We start from the raw sequence: 24148 nt of genomic DNA on the forward strand, positions 1-24148 counted from the left end.
TGGGAGCCAGAACTCCTGGGTTCTTTCTCCAGCTCTGGGAGGGGAGTGGGGTCTAGTGGTTCGAGTGGGCTAGGACTCCTGGATTCTCTCTCCAGCTCTGGGAGGGCAGTGGTGTCTAGTGGTTAGAGCTGGGGGGCTGGGTGGGAGCTAGGATTCCTGGGTTCTTTCTCTAGCTCTGGGAGAGGAGTGGGGTCTAGTGGTTAGAGTGGGCTAGGACTCCTGGGTTCTCTCCTCGGCTCTGGAAGGGGAAGGACCACGCCATGGTGCCCCACCCCATAATCAGAGATGCAGCGCGTGCGGGTTACAGACATGCACATGTTTAATAAAAGACGAGGAGCAACAGAGAGGGAGTACACAATAAAAGCCGATACAGGCTGAGGGGTGGCGGCTGGGCACCTGGCCAGGAACACACAAACAGGGTGGGGGGGCCCCCAGTTGGGACCCACAAGCCCCAGGGAAGCAGGGGCCTCACCGGGGCCCAGGCAGCAGGAGATGCAGCTGAAGCGAAAAGGCACTGATGGGGGGAGACTCCAGACCAGGCTCTGCCCTCCCCCACTTCCACAACAAGGAATGTTTGGGGGTGTGGAACCATGGGCAGGGTCTTTAACCACCCCCCAGGCGTGTGTCAGGGGACACCTGTTCCCCTCCAAGGGGTAGGGACAGGAGTCACGAGCCCCCTCCCACCTCCACGGCTCAGCCAGGGAGCCACCTTCCCCACCAGGGACTGGGGTGGGCTGGTCTCAGCCCCAGGGGAGCAGAGGGTGACCCCCCCCCACTCCGGGGGCACTGGCATCAAAGCGGGGCTCAACAGCAGCCCGAGCTGTCTCCTGAGCCCTGGGGGCTGTGGCGAGAGCCGGCGCCAGGAGCTGCCCCCGACGGCTGCTGGGGTCCGATCTTGATGCCATTCGCCTAGAAGAGAGAGGGAACGTTACTCAGGTGTGGACAGGGGAGGGTGCTGCCTCCGCAGGCCCTGCAACAAGACACTGGGTCTCGGAGTGGGATCCCATCACCCACAGAAGATCTCACAGAGCTCCTGGCCCCTAGGGGAAGGGACCCAGGCATCTGAGATAGCAGCATGGGGCACTCACTCCCGCAACATATGCCTAGCAGAGGAAGTGGGAACCCAGACATCCAGGATGGCAGTGCCGGGGCACTCCCCAGGCACAAGGCCCTGCAGGCCCCAGCGGATGAGCAATGAGGCCCAGGTGGGACAAGAAGTGGGGGGGGTCTGGCTCACCTCGTTGTTGATGTCAAAGAGCCCCTGCTGAATCTTCCTGTATATTTCCTTGGCTGTGTCAATGAAGGCCTGAAAACCCAACACATGTGGGGCTGAAAGCGGGCTGGCCTGGGGGCGTCTGTCCCCCGCACCCAGAATGTGGCTCCCAGATGCACCCCCTAGCCTGCTGTAAGGAGAGGGGGCTCCTGGGTGTAATGGGGTGTGGAACAGGGCACTGTGAGAGGTGACCGCAGGGACCTTCTAGTCCCCTCTGCACTGACAGCTGTCTTGGCCCAGCAGGGAGTGTGAGAAGGAGAATGGGGTGGGCAGAACAGGAAGGAGTGGGGTGGGAGAGTGGGTGGGGGGATGGGGCAGGAGAGCAGGTGGGGGGACTGCAGGAGAGTGGGAGAAGGGGCAATCCCAGGCCGTGATCCCAGTCCCCCTTTCCCCTCGCTCACCTCCTCGACGTTGGTGGATGTCTTGGCTGAGGTCTCCATGAAGACCAGCCCGTGTTCCCGCGCGAAGGCCTCTCCCTCTGCTTTTTGCACATCCCGCCGGGACTCCAGGTCACTGCAGGGACACCACAGGTGGGGGGCGAGCATGGCTTGGTAGGGGTCCTGCCCTGGTGAGTCCTAGGGCCCCCAAAGGCCATGCTGGGAGCCCTGCCCTCGGCTGTGGAGCCTGTCCTGGCAGGGATGAGCATGCTTCACCCTGGATCCCTGCACCGCCCAGAGAATCCCCTCACGGAAAGCCAGCTTCCCATCCGACCCTGCAGATATCAGCCCTCCCCCACCCCCGGGGTTCCTACACCCCCCCGGGGATGAGAAACCCCCTGGCCGCTCCTTCAGCTCCTTGAGAGAAAAACTCTCCATGGACCTGCCCTGCATGAACTCTGCGTGGACCCCAACCCCGTCAGTTACCTCTTGTTGCCGATAAGCATGATGACCATGTTGGAGCTGGAATGTTGCCGAGCGTCCTCCAGCCACGAGGTCAGGTGGTTAAAGGTCTCCCTCCTGCGGGCCAGAGAAGGGGTTGAGAGGTGCTGTGGGGACAGACAGCCCCCAGGCTTTAAGAGCATGAGAGAGAGGAGTGTGGGGTGGGGGAGTCAGGCCTTACCTGGTGATGTCATAGACCAGTAGTGCTCCGGCTGCACCACGGTAGTAGGAGCGGGTGATGGAACGGAAAGACTCCTGCCCGGCCTGGATGAGAGAAAAAGGGTGTGAATGCAGCTGCTCACCTGGCTCCACTTCCCTGCTAGGTCCCCTGGTTCCCCCAGCCCACACCTGGCTTCTCCCAGTCACCCTGTTCCTCTACATCACAACCACCTCCTCCCCTGCGCCACAGCTCCAGTACAATCCCCAACACCCTCTGCGTAACCACAGCCCACAGCTCCCAGCCCCATTACTCCCACTTCTAGCTACCTACCCCCACACCTCCTCAGCTGTGTCACCCAGCCCCACTGTTCCCCAAAACTGTGAATCCAACCTCCCCCGTCAGTGTCTGCCCCATCTCACTGTGTCCCAGATCTGCAGCTTGATCTGTTTGCTGTCAATGTTGATCATCCGAGCTCCGAACTCCACACCTGGCAGAAAGACACAACAGCAGAAACTATCAAAAGGGGGACCCAATGGGGCAGGCCCAGTACAGTACACAGATCTGTCAGTGCTCCTCACTCTCGCCCCATAGCCCCCTGCCAGCCCTGCCCCCCGCAGCTCTGTCAGTGCCCCTCACTCTCGATCTGCAGCCCTTGCCAGCCCAGCCCTGCCCCCCCAGCTCTGTCAGTGCCCCTCACTCCTGACCCACAGCCCCGGCCAGCCCAGCCCCCCTAGCTCTGTCAGTGCCCCTCACTCTCGACCCGCAGCCCCTGCCAGCCTAGCTCTGTCCCCCCAGCTCTGCCCCCCCAGCTCTGTCATTGCCCCCCCTCCCGCCCTGCAGCCCCCTGCTAGCCGAGCACTCCTAGCTCTGTCAGTGCCCCTCACTCCCAACCCGCAGCCCCTGCCAGGCCAGCACTCCTAGCTCTGTCAGTGCCCCTCACTCTCGACCCGCACCCCCTGCCAGCCTAGCCCTGCCCCCCCAGGCTCTGTCATTGCCCCCCCTCCCGCCCCACAGCCCCTTGCCAGCCCAGCACCCCCAGCTCTGTCAGTGCCCCTCACTCCCGCCCCGTAGCCCCTGCCAGCCCAGCCCTGTCCCCCCAGCTCTGTCAGTGCCCCTCACTCCTGACCCGCAGACCCTGCCAGCCCAGCCCCCCTAGCTCTGTCAGAGCCCCTCACTCCCGCCCCGCAGCCCCTGCCAGCCCAGCCCTGTCCCCCCAGCTCTGTCAGTGCCCCTCACTCTCGACCCGCAGCCCCTGCCAGCCCAGCCCTGCCCCCCCAGCTCTGTCATTGCCCCCCCTCCTGCTCCACAGCCCCCTGCCAGCCCAGCCCCCCTAGCTCTGTCAGTGCCCCTCACTCCCAACCCGCAGCCCCTGCCAGCCCAGCTCTGCCCCCCCAGCTGTCAGTGCCCCTCATTCTCGACCCGCAGCCCCTGCCAGCCCAGCCCTGCCCCCTAGCTCTGTCAGTGCCCCTCACTCCCGCCCCGCAGCCCCTGCCAGCCCAGCCCTGTCAGTGTCCCCCTCCCGCCCTGCAGCCCCCTGCCAGCCCAGCCCTGCCCCCCCAGCTCTGTCAGTGCCCCTCACTCCCGCCCCGCAGCCCCTGCCAGCCCAGCCCTGTCCCCCCAGCTCTGTCAGTGCCCCTCACTCCTGACCCGCAGCCCCTGCCAGCCCAGCCCCACTAGCTCTGTCAGAGCCCCTCACTCTCGACCCACAGCCCCGGCCAGCCCAGCCCCCCCAGCTCTGTCAGTGCCCCTCACTCTCGACCCGCAGCCCCTGCCAGCCCAGCCCTGTCCCCCCAGCTCTGTCAGTGCCCACCTCCCGCCCTGCAGCCCCCTGCCAGCCCAGCCCTGCCCCCCCAGCTGTCAGTGCCCCTCACTCCTGACCCGCAGCCCCTGCCAGCCCAGCCCCCCTAGCTCTGTCAGAGCCCCTCACTCCCGACCCGCAGCCCCTGCCAGCCCAGCCCTGTCCCCCCAGCTCTGTCAGTGCCCCTCACTCCTGACCCGCAGCCCCTGCCAGCCCAGCTCCCCTAGCTCTGTCAGAGCCCCTCACTCCTGACCCGCAGCCCCTGCCAGCCCAGCCCTGTCCCCCTAGCTCTGTCAGAGCCCCTCACTCCCGACCCGCAGCCCCTGCCAGCCCAGCCCTGTCCCCCCAGCTCTGTCAGTGCCCCTCACTCCTGACCCGCAGCCCCTGCCAGCCCAGCTCCCCTAGCTCTGTCAGAGCCCCTCACTCCTGCCCCGCAGCCCCTGCCAGCCCAGCCCTGTCCCCCTAGCTCTGTCAGAGCCCCTCACTCCCGACCCGCAGCCCCTGCCAGCCCAGCCCTGTCCCCCCAGCTCTGTCAGTGCCCCTCACTCCTGACCCGCAGCCCCTGCCAGCCCATCCCCCCTAGCTCTGTCAGAGCCCCTCACTCCCGCCCCGCAGCCCCTGCCAGCCCAGCCCTGTCCCCCCAGCTCTGTCAGTGCCCCTCACTCCTGCCCCGCAGCCCCTGCCGGCCCAGCCCTGTCCCCCCAGCTCTGTCAGTGCCCCTCACTCCTGACCCGCAGACCCTGCCAGCCCAGCCCCCCTAGCTCTGTCAGAGCCCCTCACTCTCGACCCGCAGCCCCTGCCAGCCTTGTCCCCCGCAGCTCTGTCAGTGCCCCTCACTCCCGCCCCGCAGCCCCTGCCAGCCCAGCCCTGTCAGTGCCCCTCACTCCTGACCCGCAGCCCCTGCCAGCCCAGCCCAGCCCCCCCAGCTCTGTCAGTGCCCCTCACTCTCGACCCGCAGCCCCTGCCAGCCCAGCCCCCCCAGCTCTGTCAGTGCCCCTCACTCTCGACCCGCAGCCCCTGCCAGCCCAGCCCTGTCCCCCCAGCTCTGTCAGTGCCCACCTCCCGCCCTGCAGCCCCCTGCCAGCCCAGCCCTGCCCCCCCAGCTGTCAGTGCCCCTCACTCCTGACCCGCAGCCCCGGCCAGCCCAGCCCCCCCAGCTCTGTCAGTGCCCCTCACTCTCGACCCGCAGCCCCTGCCAGCCCAGCCCAGTCCCCCCAGCTCTGTCAGTGCCCCCCCCTCCTGCTCCACAGCCCCTGCCAGCCCAGCTCTGTCAGTGCCCCTCACTCCCGCCCCGCAGCCCCTGCCAGCCCAGCCCTGTCAGTGCCCCTCACTCCCGCCCGCAGCCCCTGCCAGCCCAGCCCTGCCCCCCCAGCTCTGTCAGTGCCCCTCACTCTCGACCCGCAGCCCCTGCCAGCCCAGCCCTGCCCCCCCAGCTCTGTCATTGCCCCCCCCGCCCCGCCCCCGTCACCGATGGTCAGGTCGTGGACGGGCTGGAAGCGCTTGTCGGTGAACTGCAGCAGGAGACAGGATTTCCCGACACCTGGGGGCACAAGACGAGACTCTCAGGCCCGCAGGGTGGGGGTGGGGCAGGGAGTGACCCAACCCCCCCGCCCGGCCGGGCCCCGCGCCGCGCCCCTCCCCCACAGTACCGGTGTCCCCGATGATGATGTATTTGAACAGATAGGCGTAAGACATGATGCCCCAACCAGGTCCGCCAAGGGCCTCTCTATCCCCGCCCCAGCTCCGACTCTACTGCTCTACACCTGGTGCCGCTCTATCCCCGCCTGTGCCGTAGCCGTCTCCACTGCACTACTTCCGGCGTGTGGCGCCGCTCTAGCCCCAGGACGGAGCCTACGCTACTTCCGGTACGCTCTAGCCATCCTCCGACGTCGACTCTATTATCCACTTCCGGAGCCGTTCTAGCGCCAGCATAGCGCCATCTCTACTCCTCTACTTCCGGCGCCGCTCTATCCCTCTCCCAGTACCATTTCTACTTCCGGCGACATTCTAGCCCTGGGAGAGCTAAAGTCGGTTGCTCTCCAGCTGCCCGGGCATCCCGCCGCCTCCCACTCCGAGCTCTACGGGGGCCCTTGGGGTTTGCACCGGAAGTGACGCCAAACAGCGGCGGTGGGGGAAGAACAGGGGAGCACGGGAGGGCGGCGATTTCCGGTTCCGGGAGAGGGCTCGGCGGGGTCGCTCAGAGACTCGAAGGCGGTAGCGGCTGCTGGGACCATGGAGGTGAGGGGGCGGTTGCGGGGGGCTGGGGAGGTGTCTGGGGGTTGGCGTGGAGTTGGTTGCAGAGGAGTGTTTGTGGCGGGCTGGGGAGGTATCGGGGGGTGGTGGGTGGCTGGGGAGGTGTTGGGGGGGTGGCTGGGGAGGCGTCTGGGGCAGTTATAGGAGGCTTGGGGGCGGTTGCGGTGGCTGGGGAGGTGGGGTTGGTTGCAGAGGAGTGTTTGTGGCGGGCTGGGGAGGTATCGTGGGGTGGGGGATAGCTGGGCGGTGGTTGGGGGCGGTTGTGGGAGGCTTGGGGGCGGTTGCGGGGGGCTGGGGAGGTGTCTGGGGGTTGGCGTGTGGTTGGTTGCAGAGGAGTGTTTGTGGCGGGCTGGGGAGGTATCGGGGGGTGGTGGGTGGCTGGGGAGGTGTTGGGGGGGTGGCTGGGGAGGTGTCTGGGGCAGTTATAGGAGGCTTGGGGGCGGTTGCGGGGGCTGGGGAGGTGGGGTTGGTTGCAGGGGAGTGTTTGTGGCGGGCTGGGGAGGTATCGTGGGGTGGGGGATAGCTGGGCGGTGGTTGGGGGCGGTTGTGGGAGGCTTGGGGGCGGTTGCGGGGGGCTGGGGAGGTGTCTGGGGTTTGGCGTGTGGTTGGTTGCAGAGGAGTGTTTGTGGCGGGCTGGGGAGGTATCGGGGGTGGGGGGGTGGCTGGGGGGTGGTTGGGGGCGGTTGTGGGAGGCTTGGGGGCGGTTGCGGGGGGCTGGGGAGGTGTCTGGGGGTTGGCGTGGGGTTGGTTGCAGAGGAGTGTTTGTGGCGGGCTGGGGAGGTATCGGGGTGGGGGGGTGGTTGGGGGGTGGTTGTAGGGGCTTTGGGGTGGTTGTAGGGGGCTGGAGAGGTGGAGTTGGTTGCAGAGGAGTGTTTGTGGCGGGCTGGGGAGGTATCGGGCGGTGGGGGGTGGCTGGGGAGGTGTCTGGGTGTTGGGGGGGTGGCTGGGGAGGCGTCTGGGGCAGTTATAGGAGGCTTGGGGGCGGTTGCGGGGGCTGGGGAGGTGGGGTTGGTTGCAGGGGAGTGTTTGTGGCGGGCTGGGGAGGTATCGTGGGGTGGGGGATAGCTGGGCGGTGGTTGGGGGCGGTTGTGGGAGGCTTGGGGGCGGTTGCGGGGGGCTGGGGAGGTGTCTGGGGTTTGGCGTGTGGTTGGTTGCAGAGGAGTGTTTGTGGCGGGCTGGGGAGGTATCGGGGGTGGGGGGTGGTTGTAGGGGCTTTGGGGTGGTTGTAGGGGGCTGGAGAGGTGGAGTTGGTTGCAGAGGAGTGTTTGTGGCGGGCTGGGGAGGTATCGGGCGGTGGGGGGTGGCTGGGGAGGTGTCTGGGTGTTGGGGGGGTGGCTGGGGAGGCGTCTGGGGCAGTTATAGGAGGCTTGGGGGCGGTTGCGGTGGCTGGGGAGGTTTGGTTGGTTGCAGAGGAGTGTTTGTGGCGGGCTGGGGAGGTATCGTGGGGTGGGGGATAGCTGGGCGGTGGTTGGGGGCGGTTGTGGGAGGCTTGGGGGCGGTTGCGGGGGGCTGGGGAGGTGTCTGGGGTTTGGCGTGGGGTTGGTTGCAGAGGAGTGTTTGTGGCGGGCTGGGGAGGTATCGGGGGTGGGGGGGTGGTTGGGGGGTGGTTGTAGGGGCTTTGGGGTGGTTGTAGGGGGCTGGAGAGGTGGGGTTGGTTGCAGAGGAGTGTTTGTGGCGGGCTGGGGAGGTATCGGGCGGTGGGGGGTGGCTGGGGAGGTGTCTGGGTGTTGGGGGGGTGGCTGGGGAGGCGTCTGGGGCAGTTATAGGAGGCTTGGGGGCGGTTGCGGTGGCTGGGGAGGTTTGGTTGGTTGCAGAGGAGTGTTTGTGGCGGGCTGGGGAGGTATCGGGGGGTGGGGGATAGCTGGGCGGTGGTTGGGGGCGGTTGTGGGAGGCTTGGGGGCGGTTGCGGGGGGCTGGGGAGGTGTCTGGGGGTTGGCGTGGGGTTGGTTGCAGAGGAGTGTTTGTGGCGGGCTGGGGAGGTATTGGGGGGTGGCTGGGGAGGTGTCTGGGCAGTTATAGGAGGCTTGGGGGCGGTTGGGGAGGTGGGGTTGGTTGCAGAGGAGTGTTTGTGGCGGGCTGGGGAGGTATCGGGGGGTGGTGGGTGGCTGGGGAGGTGTTGGGGGGGTGGCTGGGGAGGTGTCTGGGGCAGTTATAGGAGGCTTGGGGGCGGTTGCGGGGGCTGGGGAGGTGGGGTTGGTTGCAGGGGAGTGTTTGTGGCGGGCTGGGGAGGTATCGTGGGGTGGGGGATAGCTGGGCGGTGGTTGGGGGCGGTTGTGGGAGGCTTGGGGGCGGTTGCGGGGGGCTGGGGAGGTGTCTGGGGTTTGGCGTGTGGTTGGTTGCAGAGGAGTGTTTGTGGCGGGCTGGGGAGGTATCGGGGGTGGGGTGGTGGCTGGGGGGTGGTTGTAGGGGCTTTGGGGTGGTTGTAGGGGGCTGGAGAGGTGGGGTTGGTTGCAGAGGAGTGTTTGTGGCGGGCTGGGGAGGTATCGGGGGGTGGGGGATAGCTGGGCGGTGGTTGGGGGCGGTTGTGGGAGGCTTGGGGGCGGTTGCGGGGGCTGGGGAGGTGGGGTTGGTTGCAGAGGAATGTTTGTGGTGGGCTGGGGGGTGGTTGGGGCCTGGGGAGGTTTCTGGGGGTTGGGGGCGTGGGGTTGGTTGCAGAGGAGTGTTTGTGGCGGGCTGGGGGGTGGTGGGGGGCTGGGGAGGTGTCTGAGGGGTGGGGGCGGCTGGGGAGGTGGGGTTGGTTGCAGAGGAGTGTTTGTGGTGGGCTGGGGAGGTATCGAGGGTGGGGGGTGGTTGGGGGCGGTTGTAGGGGCTTGGGGGTGGTTGTGGGGGGCTGGAGAGGTGGGTTTGGTTGCAGAGGGCTGGGGACTAGTTGGGGGCCTAGGGGGTGGTTGTGGGAGGCTTGGGAGGTGGTTGGGTAGTGCTGAATTCAGAGGCTCAGACCTGTTCTGCATGTAAAAGTTTTGCCATCGTCCATGTGTAACACACACACCTGCCCCTCTCCCCTCAGAACAACGGAGCTGGGACCCCCTGGGCGTGGTGATGCCAACACAAAAGCACATTTGCTGGTGCAGCTCGTTTGGCTCTGGGACCTGACCTGAGCTGTGTCCTGTTTAAATGCTGTTTCTCTTGGGCTGGCATCAGACGCATCCCTGCTAGGCAGCATTTGCAGCAGAGCTGCGCTGGTGTCCAGCTCTGCCAAAGCAGCAAAGAATCCTGTGGCACCTTATAGACTAACAGACGTTTTGGAGCATGAGCTTTCGTGGGCGAATACCCACTTCGTCACCCACGAAAGCTCATGCTCCAAAGCGTCTGTTAGTCTATAAGGTGCCACAGGATTCTTTGCTGCTTTTACAGATCCAGACTAACACGGCTACCCCTCTGATACTTGACAGCTCTGCCAGTGAACCTGTGCTTGTGTAGACGAAGCCTTACACCAAAGTAATGAAGAGATTGGATTGTGACCAACACCTGCCTCCTGCTGGCGTGAAACTGGTTCAGGCAGTTTGACTCACACTTGTAAACTGAGCATCCTCTCACCCACCTGAGCATCCACTCGCAAACTCTCATCAGTTCGATTCAACCTGTGTAAAATCCCATCCTCAGATCCCCGTGGCTCTGCCTGTGGGTCAGGCTGAAATCCCAGATCCCTAGGCCACCTTAGTGCAAAAAGGCTGTGAGCCAGGTCTTGTCTACACGTAAACATGGCCACGTCAGCAGCGTTAGGTTAGCCACTGTAGAGACAGCTCTGCTGGTATAAAAATGTTTGTGCCGGGAAGCAAAATAAGCTCTCCTAGCATATCTTTTATACCAGTTTTACTGTGGCTTCTGTGGGGATTTTCTGGCATAAATGTCACACTTGTCACAGACATAGCTCTGCCACTAAACCTAGACCAGGGCTTGGTTTGAGCCCAGCTTCCGTGGGTTAAACTGCAGGCTTCGGGTTTGTCTGCACATGGACTTGTTCAGGAATAGCTCTGCTATGAAAATGGATTCAGCTACACAGGAACAAGCTAAAGTTCTTCTATTGGCTTTCTGTTTCAAGAGTAGCTGAGGGCCTGAGAATCTTGAATGTATTTCTTCTCCCAGTGCTCCTGAGAGGCAGTGCAGTGCTAGTATGCCCTCTGTATGGCTGGGGGACTAAGGCAGAGAGGCTAAGGGCTCCTCTGTATGAGACACTCAGGAAAATTAATATGAATTCATTTGAAGTGAATTAGTTAAACCACATTTAACTTAACTCACTTTAAAGTTAAGTAAAGTTAATTATGGCCACTTAAATGCTGAATAAGACTGTCTACACAGGAGTTGTGTGCAGTTTAACAAATCCACTTTAAATTCACACTTGCTAAATTGGATTAACTTTTCTGAGTGTCTCATGTAAACAAGCCCCCAGTGACTTGCCGCAGCTTCCACAGGGAGCCTGTGACAAAGCAGAGAGTTAATACATGTGGAGAGTTGTAGTTTAAATTCTCCCTGCCTTAATCTGGATTAATTTTCAAATCTAGACAAATGTTAAAACTTTTGAAGGCACTATTTAGCCTGGTGGCTTGTTGTGCTAGTTTAAGAGGTTGGTTTAAATTTGGTTAAACCATAACAGAAGCACGTGGGTGGTCTTATTTCCCATTAAAGCTAGTTTATTTTGGGTTGGTTAATTGGTTATTTTGGGTGGTCCCAAACTGAAATGTACTTGCTTTAATCTGTAAGGAGGGCATCTCTATAAGGCTCAGCACCAGGGTAACTGAATTGGTTTGGAAAACGGTTCAAACTAAATCCCTGAGACTTTTCATTGATTTTAAAGCCATCAGGGACCCTGTGTGTCACAGACCAGAGAATTCCTCCCAGTTCCCGCTGGCAAGAGCTCAACAATGCCTGTCTTCCTAAAGCACTTTCCAGGATGGTCTCCGGGTTGTCTCTGAAGCCCTCATGAGATGGAGATTCCACCACTTCCCTCAGGATTTTGTCCTAGTCGTTAATTACCCTCATTGTTAAAAAAACAAAAAAAACCCAACAACAATGGTGCCTGATTTCCAGCCCGAATGTGGCTGGCCCAGCTTCCAGCCCTGGGTTCTGGTGTGTGCAGATGAGGCTGGTGTGGTTGCCTGTGTCTGACTGGAAAGCCCCATTAACACTCCTGGGACTCCTTTGTTTCCCCCTCGCTGCTACTGGACCGGGTGCCAGTCACCCCATGTACAGGGCTGAATGCCTGTGGGCTGGGGTTTGCACAGAGACCGAGGGCACAGGCTAGGCTTCTCCCTCTCCCTCCCCAGCCCACATCTCTTCTCTCCCCCGTAGTTCCCTGGAGGAAACGACAATTACCTGGCCATCACGGGGACGGCTCATCCCTTCCTGTCAGGGGCAGAGGTGAGATGGCATTGCGGCTGAGGGTGAAAAATGGGAGATGGATTTGGGATGGGAGCTGAGCGGAGCAGGGTCTGCGGGAGGAGACCCATGGCTGGAGGTTGGAGCTGGCCTGTGCGGAGACCAAGGCTTCCCTGGGAATGGGCGAGTAGCAGAGGCAGAGAGAGGAAACTAAGAGGGTCATTGTGAGAAGGACCCGTGAGGGAAAAAGTTGCTGTCCCAGTGGGACTTCCTGGGATGAAGCAGGGGGCTAGAGCCCAGAGGCTCGTTGTGGAGCCATGTGGCTGACTCTGAAGGAAGAGTGGGACCCCCTGGGGGTCTGGTTCACTGAAGGAGCTCCTCCAAGGGACAGTTTAAAAGATAGGGTGTGGCACAGATCCTCTGGATCACTATGGGGCACCAGGAAGATGGGGGCTGGCCCCTGGCCAGGGGTGTAGTAGTGAAGGGCACCAGGGAGATGGGGGCTGATCTCTGGCTGACGGAAGGGGCAGGGGGGTACCAGGGTGATGAGGGCTGAGCTCTGGCTGGGGGAGGGGTAGTGATGGGCACCCCAGGGTGATGTGGCTGGGCCCATGGAGGGGGCAGGGAGGTATCAGGGAGATGGGGGCTGGGACCGCGGCGGGGGCAGGAGGGGCACCAGTGTCATGGGGCTGAGCCCTGGCCAGGTGAAGGGTAGTGGGGGGCACCAGGGATATGGGGTGGGCCTTGGTCTGGCGAAGAGGGCACCAGGGTACCGAGTTCAAGTCTCTGACCTCTCTGCAGACGTTCCACACCCCCAGCCTGGGGGATGAGGAGTTTGAGATACCGCCCATCTCCCTGGACGCTGACCCCTCGCTGGCCGTCTCAGATGTGGTGGGGCACTTTGATGACCTGGGGGACCCCAGCAGCGTGCCCGACGCCGGCTTCTCCACCCAGTATGGCGTGCAGGCCCTCGACATGCCCGTGGGCATAAACCACAGCCTCATGGAGCAGGGCAGCGGGCTCCTGGCAGGGGGGCTGGCCATGGTGAGGGGCTGGGTTGGGCAGGGGAGGGCGGGCTGGCTTGCAAGGCACTGCCCTGTAGTGCTTGGCTGTGGGCTGGGGAGGAGCCTGGGCCCTACACTGGCTGGCTGGGGATGTACGTACCGGGAGGGCCAGGGCTGGTGCCCTCTAGCACGCTGGGGTATTGCAGGAGGCTGGTGCTGCTGGGGGCTTCCTCGGGGGAAGGACAGTGCCCCCCAGCTTTGTGTCTGCCCCCCAGGACCTGGATCACTCCATGGGCACCCAGTACAGCACCAACCCGCCTGTCACGATAGACGTGCCTGTGAGCCCTGGGACACTGATGGGGCACGGCCAGCTGACCACCATTGACCAGTCCGAGCTGAGCTCCCAGCTGGGCCTGAGCCTGGGGGGCAGCTCTATCCTACCGCCTGCTGCCCAGTCGCCTGAGGAGCGGCTCTCCCCCACGCCCTCCCCCGCCAGCTCCCTGCAGGAGGACGAGCCCGAGGAGTTCAGACGGGTGAGATGCTGCTGGTGCCCGTGCATGGCCCCCCCGGGCAGCGCCGAGGCCCCTTGCTCCCGCCCCTCCCCCCCGGGCAGCGCCAGGGCCCCTTGCTGTCCCCCTGCCCTGTGGGCAGCACTGGGGCCCCTTGCTCCCGCCTCTCTCCCCCCCCCCCCGGGTAGCGCCAGGGCCCCTTGCTCTCCCCCAGCCCTGGGCAGCGCCGGGGCCCCTCGCCCCCGCTCCTCCCCCGTGGGCAGCGCCGGGGCCCCTCGCCTCCGCTCCTCCCCCGTGGGCAGCGCCGGGGCCCCTCGCCTCCGCTCCTCCCCCGTGGGCAGCGCCGGGGCCCCTCGCCTCCGCTCCTCCCCCGTGGGCAGCGCCGGGGCCCCTCGCCCCCGCTCCCCCCCCCCGGGTGCTTGGCTCCCCTGTGTGTGCTGCTGAAGGTGAGGTCTGTCTCCAGCAGCAGGTGCCAGCCCAGAAGGCTGCGCCGGTGGTGCTGGACGTAGGGCGGAAGCAGAAACCCGCCAAGAAGCAGAAGAAGAAGAAGGACCCAAATGAGCCGCAGAAACCGGTCTCGGCCTACGCCCTGTTCTTCCGTGACACACAGGCCGCCATCAAGGGCCAGAACCCCAACGCCACCTTCGGAGAGGTCTCCAAGATCGTGGCCTCCATGTGGGACAGTTTGGGCGAGGAGCAGAAACAGGTGGGTAGGGCAGTGGGGGCCTGGGGGGAAGAGCACAGGCAGGTGAGGGCTGGGGAGGGGCAGAGCTGGGGGTGGGTGTTGCTGCTCACCCCCTGTCCTTCCTTGCCAGGTTTACAAGCGGAAGACGGAGGCGGCGAAGAAGGAGTATCTCAAGGCACTGGCGGCCTATCGGGCTATCCAGGTGTGTCAGGCACAGGGTCTCGCTGCGCTCGGCGCTGTATGCCTGTCCCAGGCTGAGGGCAGCAAGCAGCTGCTCTGCGCCCTGCAGTTCTGAAGGCAGGCTGGGCTCAGCGGAGAGAGGGGGGTTGGATGAGGAGCAGGGTGGAACGAAGCAGAGATGGAGGAGGAGGAAGGTCAGAGAAAACGGCTAAGGGAGTCCAGCAAAACAGTAGCAAGTTCTCAGAAGGTCCCTGCTTCAGCTGCTTCTCCCCCGCCTGGCAGGAGGCTCCGGCTCGTCTGTTCTGCCCTAGGGCTCCTCTCTGGGTTGCTGCAGGGAGGAGAGGGCTGCCCTGCATTGTTCATGGTCCCCCCCGCCCGGCTTTCTCTGCTCTTGGGCTAATCTTCCCTCTCCCTCTCTGCAGACGGCAGCTGAGACGGCGGAGCTGGACCTGAACCCAGTGCTGCCCCCAGCAGCTCCCCAGCCAGCGCCAGCTCCAGCCCCCTCGCCGGCCCCCACGCCCCCTGCCCCCTCGCCGGTTCTCGAGTCCCCACCAGCCACCCCTCAGCCAGCGCCCGCCCCCGGGAACCTCTGCTCGCCGCCGCCACCCCAGCCCAGCTTCACCAAGATCATCATCCCCAAGCAGATGCTGCCCTTGTCCTCGCAGGGCGGGGTGGTCACTGTCATCCCCGTCACCTCTGTCACCTCCAGGGGGCTGCAGCTGGGCACGGGTGCCACCCAGATAGTCACTCGCTCTGTGCTGCAGGCTGCGGCGGCTGCTGCCGCAGCTGCCTCCTCCATGCAACTGCCCCGGCTCCAGCCCCCACCCCTGCAGCAGATGCCCCCGCCCCAGCCCCCTGCCCAGCAGGTCGCTGTCCTGCAGCCCCCGCCGCCCCTGCAGGCCATGCAGCAGCCCGCCCTGCAGCAGAAGGTGCGGCTCCACCTGCAGCAGCAGCCCCCACCCCTGCAGATCAAGATCCTGCCTCCGCCAGCCCTGCAGATCCAGCCTGTTACCCTGCAGCCCGAGGAGGCCAGTCCTGAGCGGCCCAGCCCAGAGCCCCAGGGCTCCCCGGAGCCTGTGGAGATGATCACGGCTGATGTGGTGCCAGAGGTGAGGTGGAGGGAACGGGGGTCCTGCAGCCCTGCTCCTGGGCAGGGGAGGGCTGGACCGAGACATGGTGCCTCCTGTGTCCTTGTATTTCTCCCCTGCCCTGCAGTCAATGGGGGGCTGGTGGGGCCAAGAGCATGCCCATTCAGAGACCATGGGGTGAGATGGACTGGAGGAGCGTAGATGACCTGGGGGTTCTCTGTGTGGGTTGTGGGGAGATAGACTGGGTGCAGGGGGGTGCTGGGTTGTGGAGGGGTGACAGACTGGGTGCAGGGGGTCATGGAGGGGTGGGGGGACAGGATGGGTGCAGCGGTGGTGGAGGGTTGGCATGGGATAGACTGAGAACGGGGGGATGTGGAGGAGTGACGGGGGACAGGCTGAGTGCAGGGGGTCATGGAGGTGTGTGGGGACAGGCTGGGTGCAGGGGTGGTGGAGGGTTGGAATGGGGGGACAGGCTGGGTGCAGCAGTGGAGGGTTGGCATGGGGGGACAGGATGGGTGCAGGGGGGATGTGGAGGAGTGACGTTGGGGGACAGGCTGAGTGTAGAGGTGGAGGGTTGGCATGGGGGGACAGGCTGGGTGCAGCGGTGGAGGGTTGGCATAGGGGGACAGGATGGGAGCAGGGGGGTATTGGGTTGTGGAGGGGTGACAGACTGGGTACAGGGGGTCATGGAGGGGAGGGGGGATGGGCTGGGTTCAGTGCGGGATGTGGAGAGGTGGCGTGAGGGGGACAGGATGGGTGTAGGGGAGTGATGGAAGGGTGACGGGGGGTGACAAGATGGGTGACAGGCTGAGTGCGGAGGGCTGTGGAGGGCTGGCATGGGGGGATAGGTGTGGAGGGATAACATGGGGTCATGGAGGGGTGGGCTGACAGGCTGGCTACAGGGGGTGGTGGAGGGGCACTGTGTGGGGATGGGCTGGGCGCCGGGGAACGGACAGGTGCTGTAAGGGGAGTGGTTGGGTGCGTGAAGTCGTAGCCTGCTGAGGTGGGAGTGTCTGGGTGCAGGCGGTGGTGGTGTGCTGTGTGGGGACGGGCTGGGCACGGGGGTGCAGTCGGGTGTGTGAGGTCATAGCACGCTGAGGCGGGAGAGGCGCTGTGTGGGGATTGGGTGGGCACGGGGGTGCCGTCGGGTGTGTGAGCTCATAGCATGCTGAGGCGGGAGAGGCGCTGTGTGGGGATTGGGTGGGCACGGGGGTGCCGTCGGGTGTGAGAGCTCATAGCATGCTGAGGTGGGAGAGGCGCTGTGTGGGGATGGAGTGGGCACGGGGGTGCAGTCGGGTGTGTGAGGTCATAGCACGGTGAGGCGGGAGAGGCGCTGTGTGGGGATGGGGTGGGCACCGGGGTGCGGTCGGGTGCGTGAGCTCATAGCACGCTGAGGCGGGAGAGGGGCTGTGTGGGGATGCGGCGGGCACGGGGGTGCAGTCGGGTGTGTGAGCTCAGTATGCTGAGGCGGGAGAGGCACTGTGTGGGGATTGGCTGGGCACGAGGGTGCAGTCGGGTGTGTGAGCTCATAGCATGCTGAGGCGGGAGAGGCGCTGTGTGGGGATGGGGTGGGCACGGGGGTGCAGTCGGGTGTGTGAGGTCATAGCACGCTGAGGCGGGAGAGGCGCTGTGTGGGGATTGGGTGGGCACGGGGGTGCCGTCGGGTGTGAGAGCTCATAGCATGCTGAGGCGGGAGAGGCGCTGTGTGGGGACGGGGTGGGCACGGGGGTGCAGTCGGGTGTGTGAGGTCATAGCATGCTGAGGTGGGAGAGGCGCTGTGTGGGGATGGAGTGGGCACGGGGGTGCAGTCTGGTGCATGAGCTCAGTATGCTGAGGCGGGAGAGGCACTGTGTGGGGATGGGATGGGCACGGGGGTGCAGTCGGGTGCCATGAACTCATAGCACGCTGAGGCGGGAGAGGCGCTGGGTGGGGATGGGGTGGGCATGGGGGTGCAGTTGGGTGCGTGAGCTCGGCATGCTGAGGCGGGAGAGGCGCTGTGTGGGGATGGCATGGGCACGGGGGTGCAGTCGGGTGTGTGAGGTCATAGCACCCTGAGGCGGGAGAGGCGCTGGGTGGGGATGGGGTGGGCATGGGGTTGCAGTTGGGTGCCATGAACTCATAGCACGCTGAGGCGGGAGAGGCGCTGTGTGGGGATGGGGTGGGCATGGGGGTGCAGTTGGGTGCGTGAGCTCGGCACGCTGAGGTGGGAGAGGCGCTGGGTGGGGATGGGGTGGGCATGGGGGTGCAGTTGGGTGCGTGAGCTCAGCATGCTGAGGCGGGAGAGGCGCTGTGTGGGGATGGCATGGGCACGGGGGTGCAGTCGGGTGTGTGAGGTCATAGCACGCTGAGGCGGGAGAGGCGCTGGGTGGGGATGGGGTGGGCATGGGGGTGCAGTTGGGTGCGTGAGCTCAGCATGCTGAGGCGGGAGAGGCGCTGTGTGGGGATGGGATGGGCATGGGGGTGCAGTCGGGTGCCATGAACTCATAGCACGCTGAGGCAGGAGTGGCGTGATTTGGGCAGACACCCCCGGGCTTCGCCCCACACCCAGTGACCCCGCCCCCCCGCCCAGGTGGAGTCCCCGACGCAGATGGATGTGGAGCTGGTGTCCGAGTCCCCTGTGGGGCTGTCGCCCCGGCCCCGCTGCGTGCGTTCCGGCTGCGACAACCTGCCCATCAGCAGCAGTGACTGGGACAACGAGTACTGCAGCAGCGAGTGTGTCGTCAAGCACTGCAGGTGAGGGGGGTACTGCGCCTCCCCCATGTCCCTGGGCACCCCTCCCTCCCCGCTGCTGATGCTCGCTCTGTCTCTTTGCAGGGACGTGTTCCTAGCCTGGCTGGCTTCTCGCAACGCCAACAGCAGCGTGGTCTTTGTGAAGTGAGCGGCGCGGCCGGGACGGAGCCTGTTCTGAGTGCGGGCAGCGCCCGGCGCAGCCACTGCTGGGGCCCAAGGGGGATCATGGCCCCTGCGGGTGGGGGGGAGGTGGTGATGGCACAGACTTTGCTCTTACGCCAGGCTATGCCTCTGGAGCTGATTAAAGTGGGAGGGGCTGGAGCTTTATGAGCTGCTTATTGGGGCTGGGGGGCACAGCTGCCTGGCCTGAGTCCCCTTGAGTCAGAAGTTGGGAGCTGCCTGTGCCCAGCCAGCGAGGCCTAGCGTTCGTTTTCTCGTTTTATTACGAAATAACCCCGTCCCCTCCGCCCCCTACATGTTCTTGGGCTTGGAGATGATCCCATCTGGGTAGCGCTGCTTGAACTGGGCCACCACATCAGGGTCCAGCAGGTGGATGCCGTCCAGCTGGTTGCCCAGTGTGATCCTGCCAGAGAGAGGAGGGCAGGGTTAGCAGGTAGGGGGTCCCGGTGTCCTGGGAGGTGTTGGGGGAGGGGGCCCTCACCAGTTGGGCTGCACGTTATGCGGGCGGCCGAAGAGCTCGATCTTGCGGGTGCCAGGAGAGAGGCGCTCGATCATGCCGTAGATCTCGTCTGGCTTGTGGCTGGTGGAGCGGACCTGCAAAAGGGGGTGACTATGGGGAGCTGTGGGGAGCGGGGAAGGAGCCCTAGCCACTCCTCGCAGGGGTTGACAGAGCATGGGGAGGTGCTGAACTTACCTCAGCTACGATGACATCACAGTCCAGGCCCCGGTTGAAGCCCTGGGGGTTCCCCTTGACCCCCACCTGTACAGGACAGAGAGCGAGAGAGGCTGAGCCAGGAGCTGGGGGGACCCCCCCCCATCTAAGCTGGTCCCAGGCAGTGTTCCCCCATACCAGGCAGTGCTCCTTGCCGTGGTTCAGCCAGTGCCCGGTCCGCCCCGTGCGGATGATTCGCTGGAGCTGGTTGGTTTTCACCCAGATGATCTCATCCACCCGCTCATACCTCGGGGAGAAGGAGAGGGGATTAATGGCTGGGCCGGGGGGCAGTGGCGGTGGAGGAGGGGGGACTGGCCAGACACTCACCCCCAGAGGTTGAGGCACTCGCGTCCCAGCTCCATGGCCCTGCGGGGACAGCAGGTGGGGGTGAGATGCTGAACTGGCCCAGACACACTCTCAACCTGCCTAGCTCCCCCCATAGCCACACAGTGACCTCTGCAGCCTGACCCACCTGAGGCCCCCTGGCAGGCTCACCTGTCTCCCTGTGCTTGCTGGTGACCCAGAGTCTCTGCTGTGCACCCCCCCGCCCATAGCAACCAGTGACCCACAGACTCAGCCCCCTCCCAGCGTACCGGCCAGTGACCCAGAGGAAGAGGAACCCTTCGTCCTGCAGCACAGGGATGTTGAGGCGTCGCATCTCGTCATCGGTCAGGGTGCCATAGGGTAGCTCCATGTGGATGTCCCAGGGTGGGTCGGCCATGACCACCGCGAACTTGCCCAGGATGCTGACGTCCAGGTAGCGGATGTCGCAGCAGATCCACTGGGGTGAGGGGAGGGTCAGAGAGAAACCAAAACTACCCACCCCCATCCCCAAGGAGAACGGCCTTTAGCTGCTGATGGGGCAGCAGGAAGCCTCCACCCCCCATGGGAACCCCCAGAACTGTGTCATCCCACAGCTCACCAGCCACTGTGCCCCTCTCCAGAGACCACAGTCCCGCCCCACTGCCCCCCCCCCCAACCCTTCCCCGGAGACTGGATAGCCCAACCCCTGTAAGGCTGCCCAGAATCCCCCCATCGTCCCCTAAACCCTTCCCCAGAGACCCAACAGTCCCAGGGCTGTAACACTGCCCAGAACCCCCCCATTGCCCCCACCACAAACTCTTCCCCAGAGACTGGACAGCCCAACCCCCGTAACGCTGCCAAGAACCCCCCCATTGCCACTCAAACCCTTCCCGAGACCCAACAGCCCCACGCCTGTAACGCTGCCCATCGCCACCCAAACCCTTCCCCAGAGACCTGACAGCCCCACCCCTGTAACACTGCCACCAGCCCTGCTGTCCCATACCACTTCTTGCCTAACCCCCCACCCCCGAATCGATTTGCCCAGACACTTGCTCCCCCCCGATACCTGCGGGGGGAAGAGGCGGTCGATGCTGGGGTCCCCACCCACCGCCTGGGGCAGCGCCAGCTCCTGGCCAACACTGTGGTCACGCCCCCCGGGGGCATCCAGATCGGTGCAGGCATCAATCTCGTAGTGGACGTATTTGCAAGTGTCCATGTGGAAGCAGGTGTTGAGGAAGGAGCAGTCGCCCAAAGACTCATCTGTGTGCTTGTTAATGATGCGCCTTGGGGGGACAGTGATATATGACGGACATGGAACCCAGGAGTCCGGGTGTCCAACTTGCCGTTCCCCCAACTAGACCACCCCCCTTCCAGTGCCAGGGAAAGAACCCAGGAGACCTGGCTCCCAGCCCCCCTTCCCCTCCCAGAGCCAGGGAGAGAACCCAGGAGTCCTGGCTCCCAGCCCCCCTGCTCTAACCCATCTTATCCCACTCCCTTCCCAGAGCCAGGGAGAGAACCCAGACATCCTGATTCCCAGCTCGAGGGCAGGCTCTCACCTGAAGTGCAGTTTGCGGCAGGGCCACTCAGCGTCCGTGGCTTTCATACACTCCTCCTTGGTGCCATAGTCACAGAACTCCTGTACCTGGGCGCGGCCCCGCGAGCGAAACTTCTCCACGATTGACTGCTCCTTGGCCGTGGTTGTGTTCAGCAGCTCCAGGATCTCCTGGCTCACCTGGGGTGTGGGGAGAGCTGTGAGAAGGACCCAGGAATCTGGGGTTCCCTTCTGCCTGCTCCCTTCCCAAATCCAAGGAGTCCTGATTACCAGCCTCCCCTGCCCCTCCCTGTGGGAATAATGGGGGTCTAGCAGACCTTCCTCAAGTGCTGGAAAGCGGGTAAGGGTTCATATATGGTCATAACAGCCTGTACCAATGAATGTTACTAAATGTTAATGAGGTGTGAAAAGGAGACAGACTGTATTGGTCCAAAGAAAATGGTCTCAGGATCCCACCCAAGGCCAGGGTTGAGATCATGTGTGCTCTGACCCACTTGTCTCCCAGAGCCAGGGACAGAACCCAGGAGTCCTAGCTCCCAGCCCCTGACCCTAACCCACTAGACCCCACTCCCCTCCCAGAATCATGGCGAGATCCCCCAGCACTGGGCCCCTAGCCTGTGTTGAGACTAGGATCCAGGTGTCCAGCTGGTACCTTCTTGCTCTGCTGCTCCTTGGTGGACTGCTGGCTCAGCAGGCTCTCGATCTCCAGGTCCAGGTCTGATGCCTGCTTCCGAGACTTCTTGGCCGGTTCCTTGGCCAGCTCCGAGGTGGTCAAGGCAGAGGGGGTGGCACCGGCTGGGGAAGGAACAGCACCCCCAGCATCCTGCTCCGCCCAGCGCTTCTGGCCCCCAGCGCTGCCTGGCTCAGCAGGGCCCTTCCGCTCAGCCACAGCGCCCATCATGGCAGAGAGCTTGGAGTGGTCAGCATAGGTGACCAGGGTGGGCTGCTCCTCGTCATCCTGCAGCAGCCCCCGGCGCACCTCAATCAGCTCCTGAGCTGCAAACTTCTGCAGCAGGCTCTCCACGCTGTGCTGGGTGACAGGGGCCTCCGGCTGTAGGACAGACAGGATCACAGGGTGGGGCAAGTGTGAAAAGAGATGGGGTTACCCCAGTGCCTGGCAGGGGGAGAGACAGGGTCCTCCAGGGAAAGAGATGGTCAAATTGGAGGGAGGATGAGGGACGTGTCAGAGGATCAGCCAATCCAGGGAACGAAGGAACAGCAAATAGTTGACAGAGCAGGTGCTGCTCGGGGACAGCGGGTGTGTTTTCACATGGACAGGCGGTGGAGGGGAATGGGGCTGGGCGCCAGGGTACCGGCAGCAAGTGGGAGGGACCAGGCTCTCACCGTGGAGATGGCCAGGCAGATGGAGAGGGCATCGGTGGGCAGCGCCAGCCCCAGGTCCGAGAGGTGATGCAGCAGCTTCTTCTCCAGCTCGGGGTCAGTGGCCAGCTCTCTAGCTGCGCTGTTGGGTGTGGGGGCTGCGGGCACCGGGCTGTCGCTGCGGAAAGGTGACGCTAGCTCTGGGTTCCTGAGGTCTAGGGAGAGAGATGGGATGATGCTGGTGATGTCTGAGTATTGAGAGGTGACACCCCCCTTCCAACCTCCCCAGCACTCACCCACTACACCAACCGCCCGTATCCCAACTTCTCCCCGCAGCTCCAGCCAATCAGTCCTGCCTCCTCCCCCACTGCCTCTCACCCTTGTGCCAGTGGGTCCAGCTGGGGTCCCTGCTGCAGCTGTTGTTGACCCCCGTAGTGCTCCGACTCCATGGCTTCTCCTGCCGCCCAATGCATCCTGATTCCTGACCCCCTGTATCCCCAGCACATTTATGCCCTAGTGCCCTTTGGGGACCACTTGAGCCCTGTGCCAAAAATGCCCTTTAACTTCTGACCCCAACACAGCGGTTCTGCTTCTGTCACTGATGCAGCCACCCTCTGCCCCTGCCTCGTGGTTCCCAATCTCCCCCTGCCCCAGTGCCCCTTGCCCCCAGTACCCCTGCATCTGCCCATCTGATCCAGTCATGGCCTTGCTGACATTTGACCCTCACAGTGCTCCTGGATCTCACAACCAAGGGATCTAGCCTGCACCCCTGCCCCCCGCCATCGATAGCTCCCTGAGCCCCGGCCAAACCCCAATCCCCACCGGCCCCTATGTCCACTGTGCCTTCACCGCCTCTAGCTCCCCCGACCCCTTGGTATCCCCTAGGCCCTCACTCATGCCACTTGCCCTTTGACCCTGTGACACCCCCGACCCCATCCCCCAGAGAATCCTGCTGGTGTCACCACGGCCCCTTCATGCCCTTTGCCCCCTGACCTCCTGGCATCACCAATGCTGTAGGATTGGCCCCTGATTCCGTGCCCTTTGACCCCTGAACTCCATGGTCCCGCTCTGCCCTTTGACCCCCGCGCCCCCCACCCGCTCACCCAACGGATCCTGTTTCCGCCGCCGCTGGAGCCGCTCCCGCAGCGAGTCCAGCTGCTTCTTGTGGGCCTGGATCGAGCTCCACGTGTCCGACATAGTCCGGGCCGCCCCGGCCCGGGCGTGGTCTCCGGCCCCGCTGCCCTTCCCCGCTCAGGCAGCCCCGAGCATCGGACAGACCGACGCTGCTCAGGCGGACCGCGTGGTCACGAGTAACCGGAAGTGCCTCGGGGGGATGGAGATAAGGAGCGAGCAATTCCTGTTTCTGCCCTCACCGCGAATCCGCCGCCGCCATCACATATACTGGCAAGCGACGACCATCTTGGTTATGGATGTGTGTACAGAGCGGCCATCTTGGTTAGGGGTAATTTTGAACGCCGCCATCTTGGTTATCTTTGTTTTCAAAAAACAGCCATCTTATTTACTGGTAAACGACGGCCATCTTGGTTTTAAAGCCTCCATGGCGGCCATTTTTGACTGGGGCATACTTGGCGTCCATCTTAATTAGTGACGAACACTGAAGTTTTGGCGGCCATCTTGTTTACTGGCACAGAGGCGCCTACCCACCAATCTTGTTACTGGCACAAAGGTCTTTTGGCCTTGTTGGTCATTGGTGTCGGTTGTACTTCGACTCCACACCTGCCACGTTGATGGTTGGCACAGCCTTACTCACCCCCTCACAGGGCAGTGGTTGCAACCATGTTGGTGTCTGGCCCCCATCCGAGGTGGCAGCTCCCCCTCCGCCACCCTTGGTCACCATCAAGGTGGTGAATAGAGGACGTGGCAATCTCAGCATGAAGTTTTGGCGGCCATGTTGGCTACTGGCACTGGAGCATTGCTTGCCCAAGCCACAAGCCTTGTCAATGCAGTGGACCTGTGGAGGCAGCCATCTTGTTCACTGGCACGATGGAGCCTGGTAGTGAGCGTCTGGCACTGATCCGATCCTGGGGGTGACCGACAAACCCAGTGATAGTGACCAGCTCTGGGCAGGGATGGGGGTCTAACCCTGCTCCCTTTTCTGCTGCAGCTTCTCCTTTCCTTGCTGTGCTTTAGGCTGGTTGGAGGATAACATTTGCCATTCCTCCAGTCCCTTTGTGTCCCCAAGCAAC

General features: G+C 63.7%; 3 protein-coding genes and 1 long non-coding RNA gene across 7 annotated transcripts; 2 read left to right on the top strand and 2 right to left on the bottom strand.

The window, feature by feature from the left end:
• Nucleotides 1-297: 297 nt before the first annotated feature.
• On the bottom strand, nucleotides 298-5911 carry RAB2B (RAB2B, member RAS oncogene family). 2 transcript variants are annotated; one of them, XM_050918987.1, is made up of 8 exons: nucleotides 5759-5910; nucleotides 5578-5649; nucleotides 2731-2798; nucleotides 2333-2415; nucleotides 2137-2229; nucleotides 1675-1786; nucleotides 1238-1306; nucleotides 298-909 (listed from the first exon to the last, which is right to left on the bottom strand). In XM_050918987.1, exons 1-8 carry the CDS (start codon nucleotides 5802-5804, stop codon nucleotides 805-807), a joined length of 648 nt encoding a protein of 215 aa, XP_050774944.1. In that variant the 5' UTR covers nucleotides 5805-5910; the 3' UTR covers nucleotides 298-804. The 2 variants fall into 2 exon arrangements, with proteins under 2 accessions (XP_050774944.1, XP_050774945.1); XM_050918988.1 differs by lacking the exon at nucleotides 5578-5649 and having other exon boundaries at nucleotides 5759-5911.
• Nucleotides 4040-5183, top strand: LOC127031945 (uncharacterized). Its single transcript, XR_007768608.1, has 3 exons — nucleotides 4040-4095; nucleotides 4328-4387; nucleotides 5027-5183. It is a non-coding gene; the product is annotated as an uncharacterized LOC127031945 (long non-coding RNA).
• A 209-nt stretch (nucleotides 5912-6120) lies between the features above and the next one.
• Nucleotides 6121-18195, top strand: TOX4 (TOX high mobility group box family member 4). Of its 2 annotated transcripts, none has more exons than XM_050918983.1 (9): nucleotides 6121-6347; nucleotides 11652-11720; nucleotides 12480-12722; nucleotides 12958-13215; nucleotides 13655-13897; nucleotides 14007-14078; nucleotides 14479-15165; nucleotides 17714-17877; nucleotides 17959-18195. In XM_050918983.1, exons 1-9 carry the CDS (start codon nucleotides 6342-6344, stop codon nucleotides 18020-18022), a joined length of 1806 nt encoding a protein of 601 aa, XP_050774940.1. In that variant the 5' UTR covers nucleotides 6121-6341; the 3' UTR covers nucleotides 18023-18195. The 2 variants fall into 2 exon arrangements, with proteins under 2 accessions (XP_050774940.1, XP_050774941.1); XM_050918984.1 differs by having other exon boundaries at nucleotides 13658-13897.
• A 104-nt stretch (nucleotides 18196-18299) lies between these two features.
• METTL3 (methyltransferase 3, N6-adenosine-methyltransferase complex catalytic subunit) lies at nucleotides 18300-23261 on the bottom strand. Of its 2 annotated transcripts, none has more exons than XM_050918985.1 (11): nucleotides 23045-23261; nucleotides 21966-22156; nucleotides 21274-21672; nucleotides 20626-20801; nucleotides 20136-20352; nucleotides 19360-19547; nucleotides 19094-19132; nucleotides 18905-19013; nucleotides 18749-18814; nucleotides 18536-18648; nucleotides 18300-18457 (listed from the first exon to the last, which is right to left on the bottom strand). In XM_050918985.1, exons 1-11 carry the CDS (start codon nucleotides 23136-23138, stop codon nucleotides 18346-18348), a joined length of 1704 nt encoding a protein of 567 aa, XP_050774942.1. In that variant the 5' UTR covers nucleotides 23139-23261; the 3' UTR covers nucleotides 18300-18345. The 2 variants fall into 2 exon arrangements, with proteins under 2 accessions (XP_050774942.1, XP_050774943.1); XM_050918986.1 differs by lacking the exon at nucleotides 23045-23261 and adding an exon at nucleotides 22320-22499.
• Between the last annotated feature and the right edge of the window lie 887 nt (nucleotides 23262-24148).

This window comes from Gopherus flavomarginatus, chromosome 11 (assembly GCF_025201925.1).
Source record: "Gopherus flavomarginatus isolate rGopFla2 chromosome 11, rGopFla2.mat.asm, whole genome shotgun sequence".
NCBI classification, from domain to species: Eukaryota; Metazoa; Chordata; order Testudines; family Testudinidae; genus Gopherus; species Gopherus flavomarginatus.

Bases quoted from the DNA above. Each gene is read 5' to 3' on its own strand.
- RAB2B (XM_050918987.1), bottom strand. From the start codon at position 5,804: ATGTCTTACGCCTATCTGTTCAAATACATCATCATCGGGGACACCG. The intron at 2,416-2,730 runs GTGAGATGGGGC...TCTCTCATCCAG, and splicing joins AGCTGCAGATCTGGGACACA to GCCGGGCAGGAGTCTTTCCG. The intron at 1,787-2,136 runs GTAACTGACGGG...GTGTCCCTGCAG, and splicing joins ATGCTTATCGGCAACAAGAG to TGACCTGGAGTCCCGGCGGG.
- TOX4 (XM_050918983.1), top strand. The intron at 12,723-12,957 runs GTGAGGGGCTGG...TCTGCCCCCCAG, and splicing joins TGGCAGGGGGGCTGGCCATG to GACCTGGATCACTCCATGGG. The intron at 13,216-13,654 runs GTGAGATGCTGC...GTCTGTCTCCAG, and splicing joins AGCCCGAGGAGTTCAGACGG to CAGCAGGTGCCAGCCCAGAA.
- METTL3 (XM_050918985.1), bottom strand. From the start codon at position 23,138: ATGTCGGACACGTGGAGCTCGATCCAGGCCCACAAGAAGCAGCTGGAC. The intron at 21,673-21,965 runs GTGAGAGCCTGG...TCTGTCCTACAG, and splicing joins TCTGCCTGGCCATCTCCACG to CCGGAGGCCCCTGTCACCCA. The intron at 19,014-19,093 runs GTGAGTGTCTGG...CTTCTCCCCGAG, and splicing joins GAGTGCCTCAACCTCTGGGG to GTATGAGCGGGTGGATGAGA.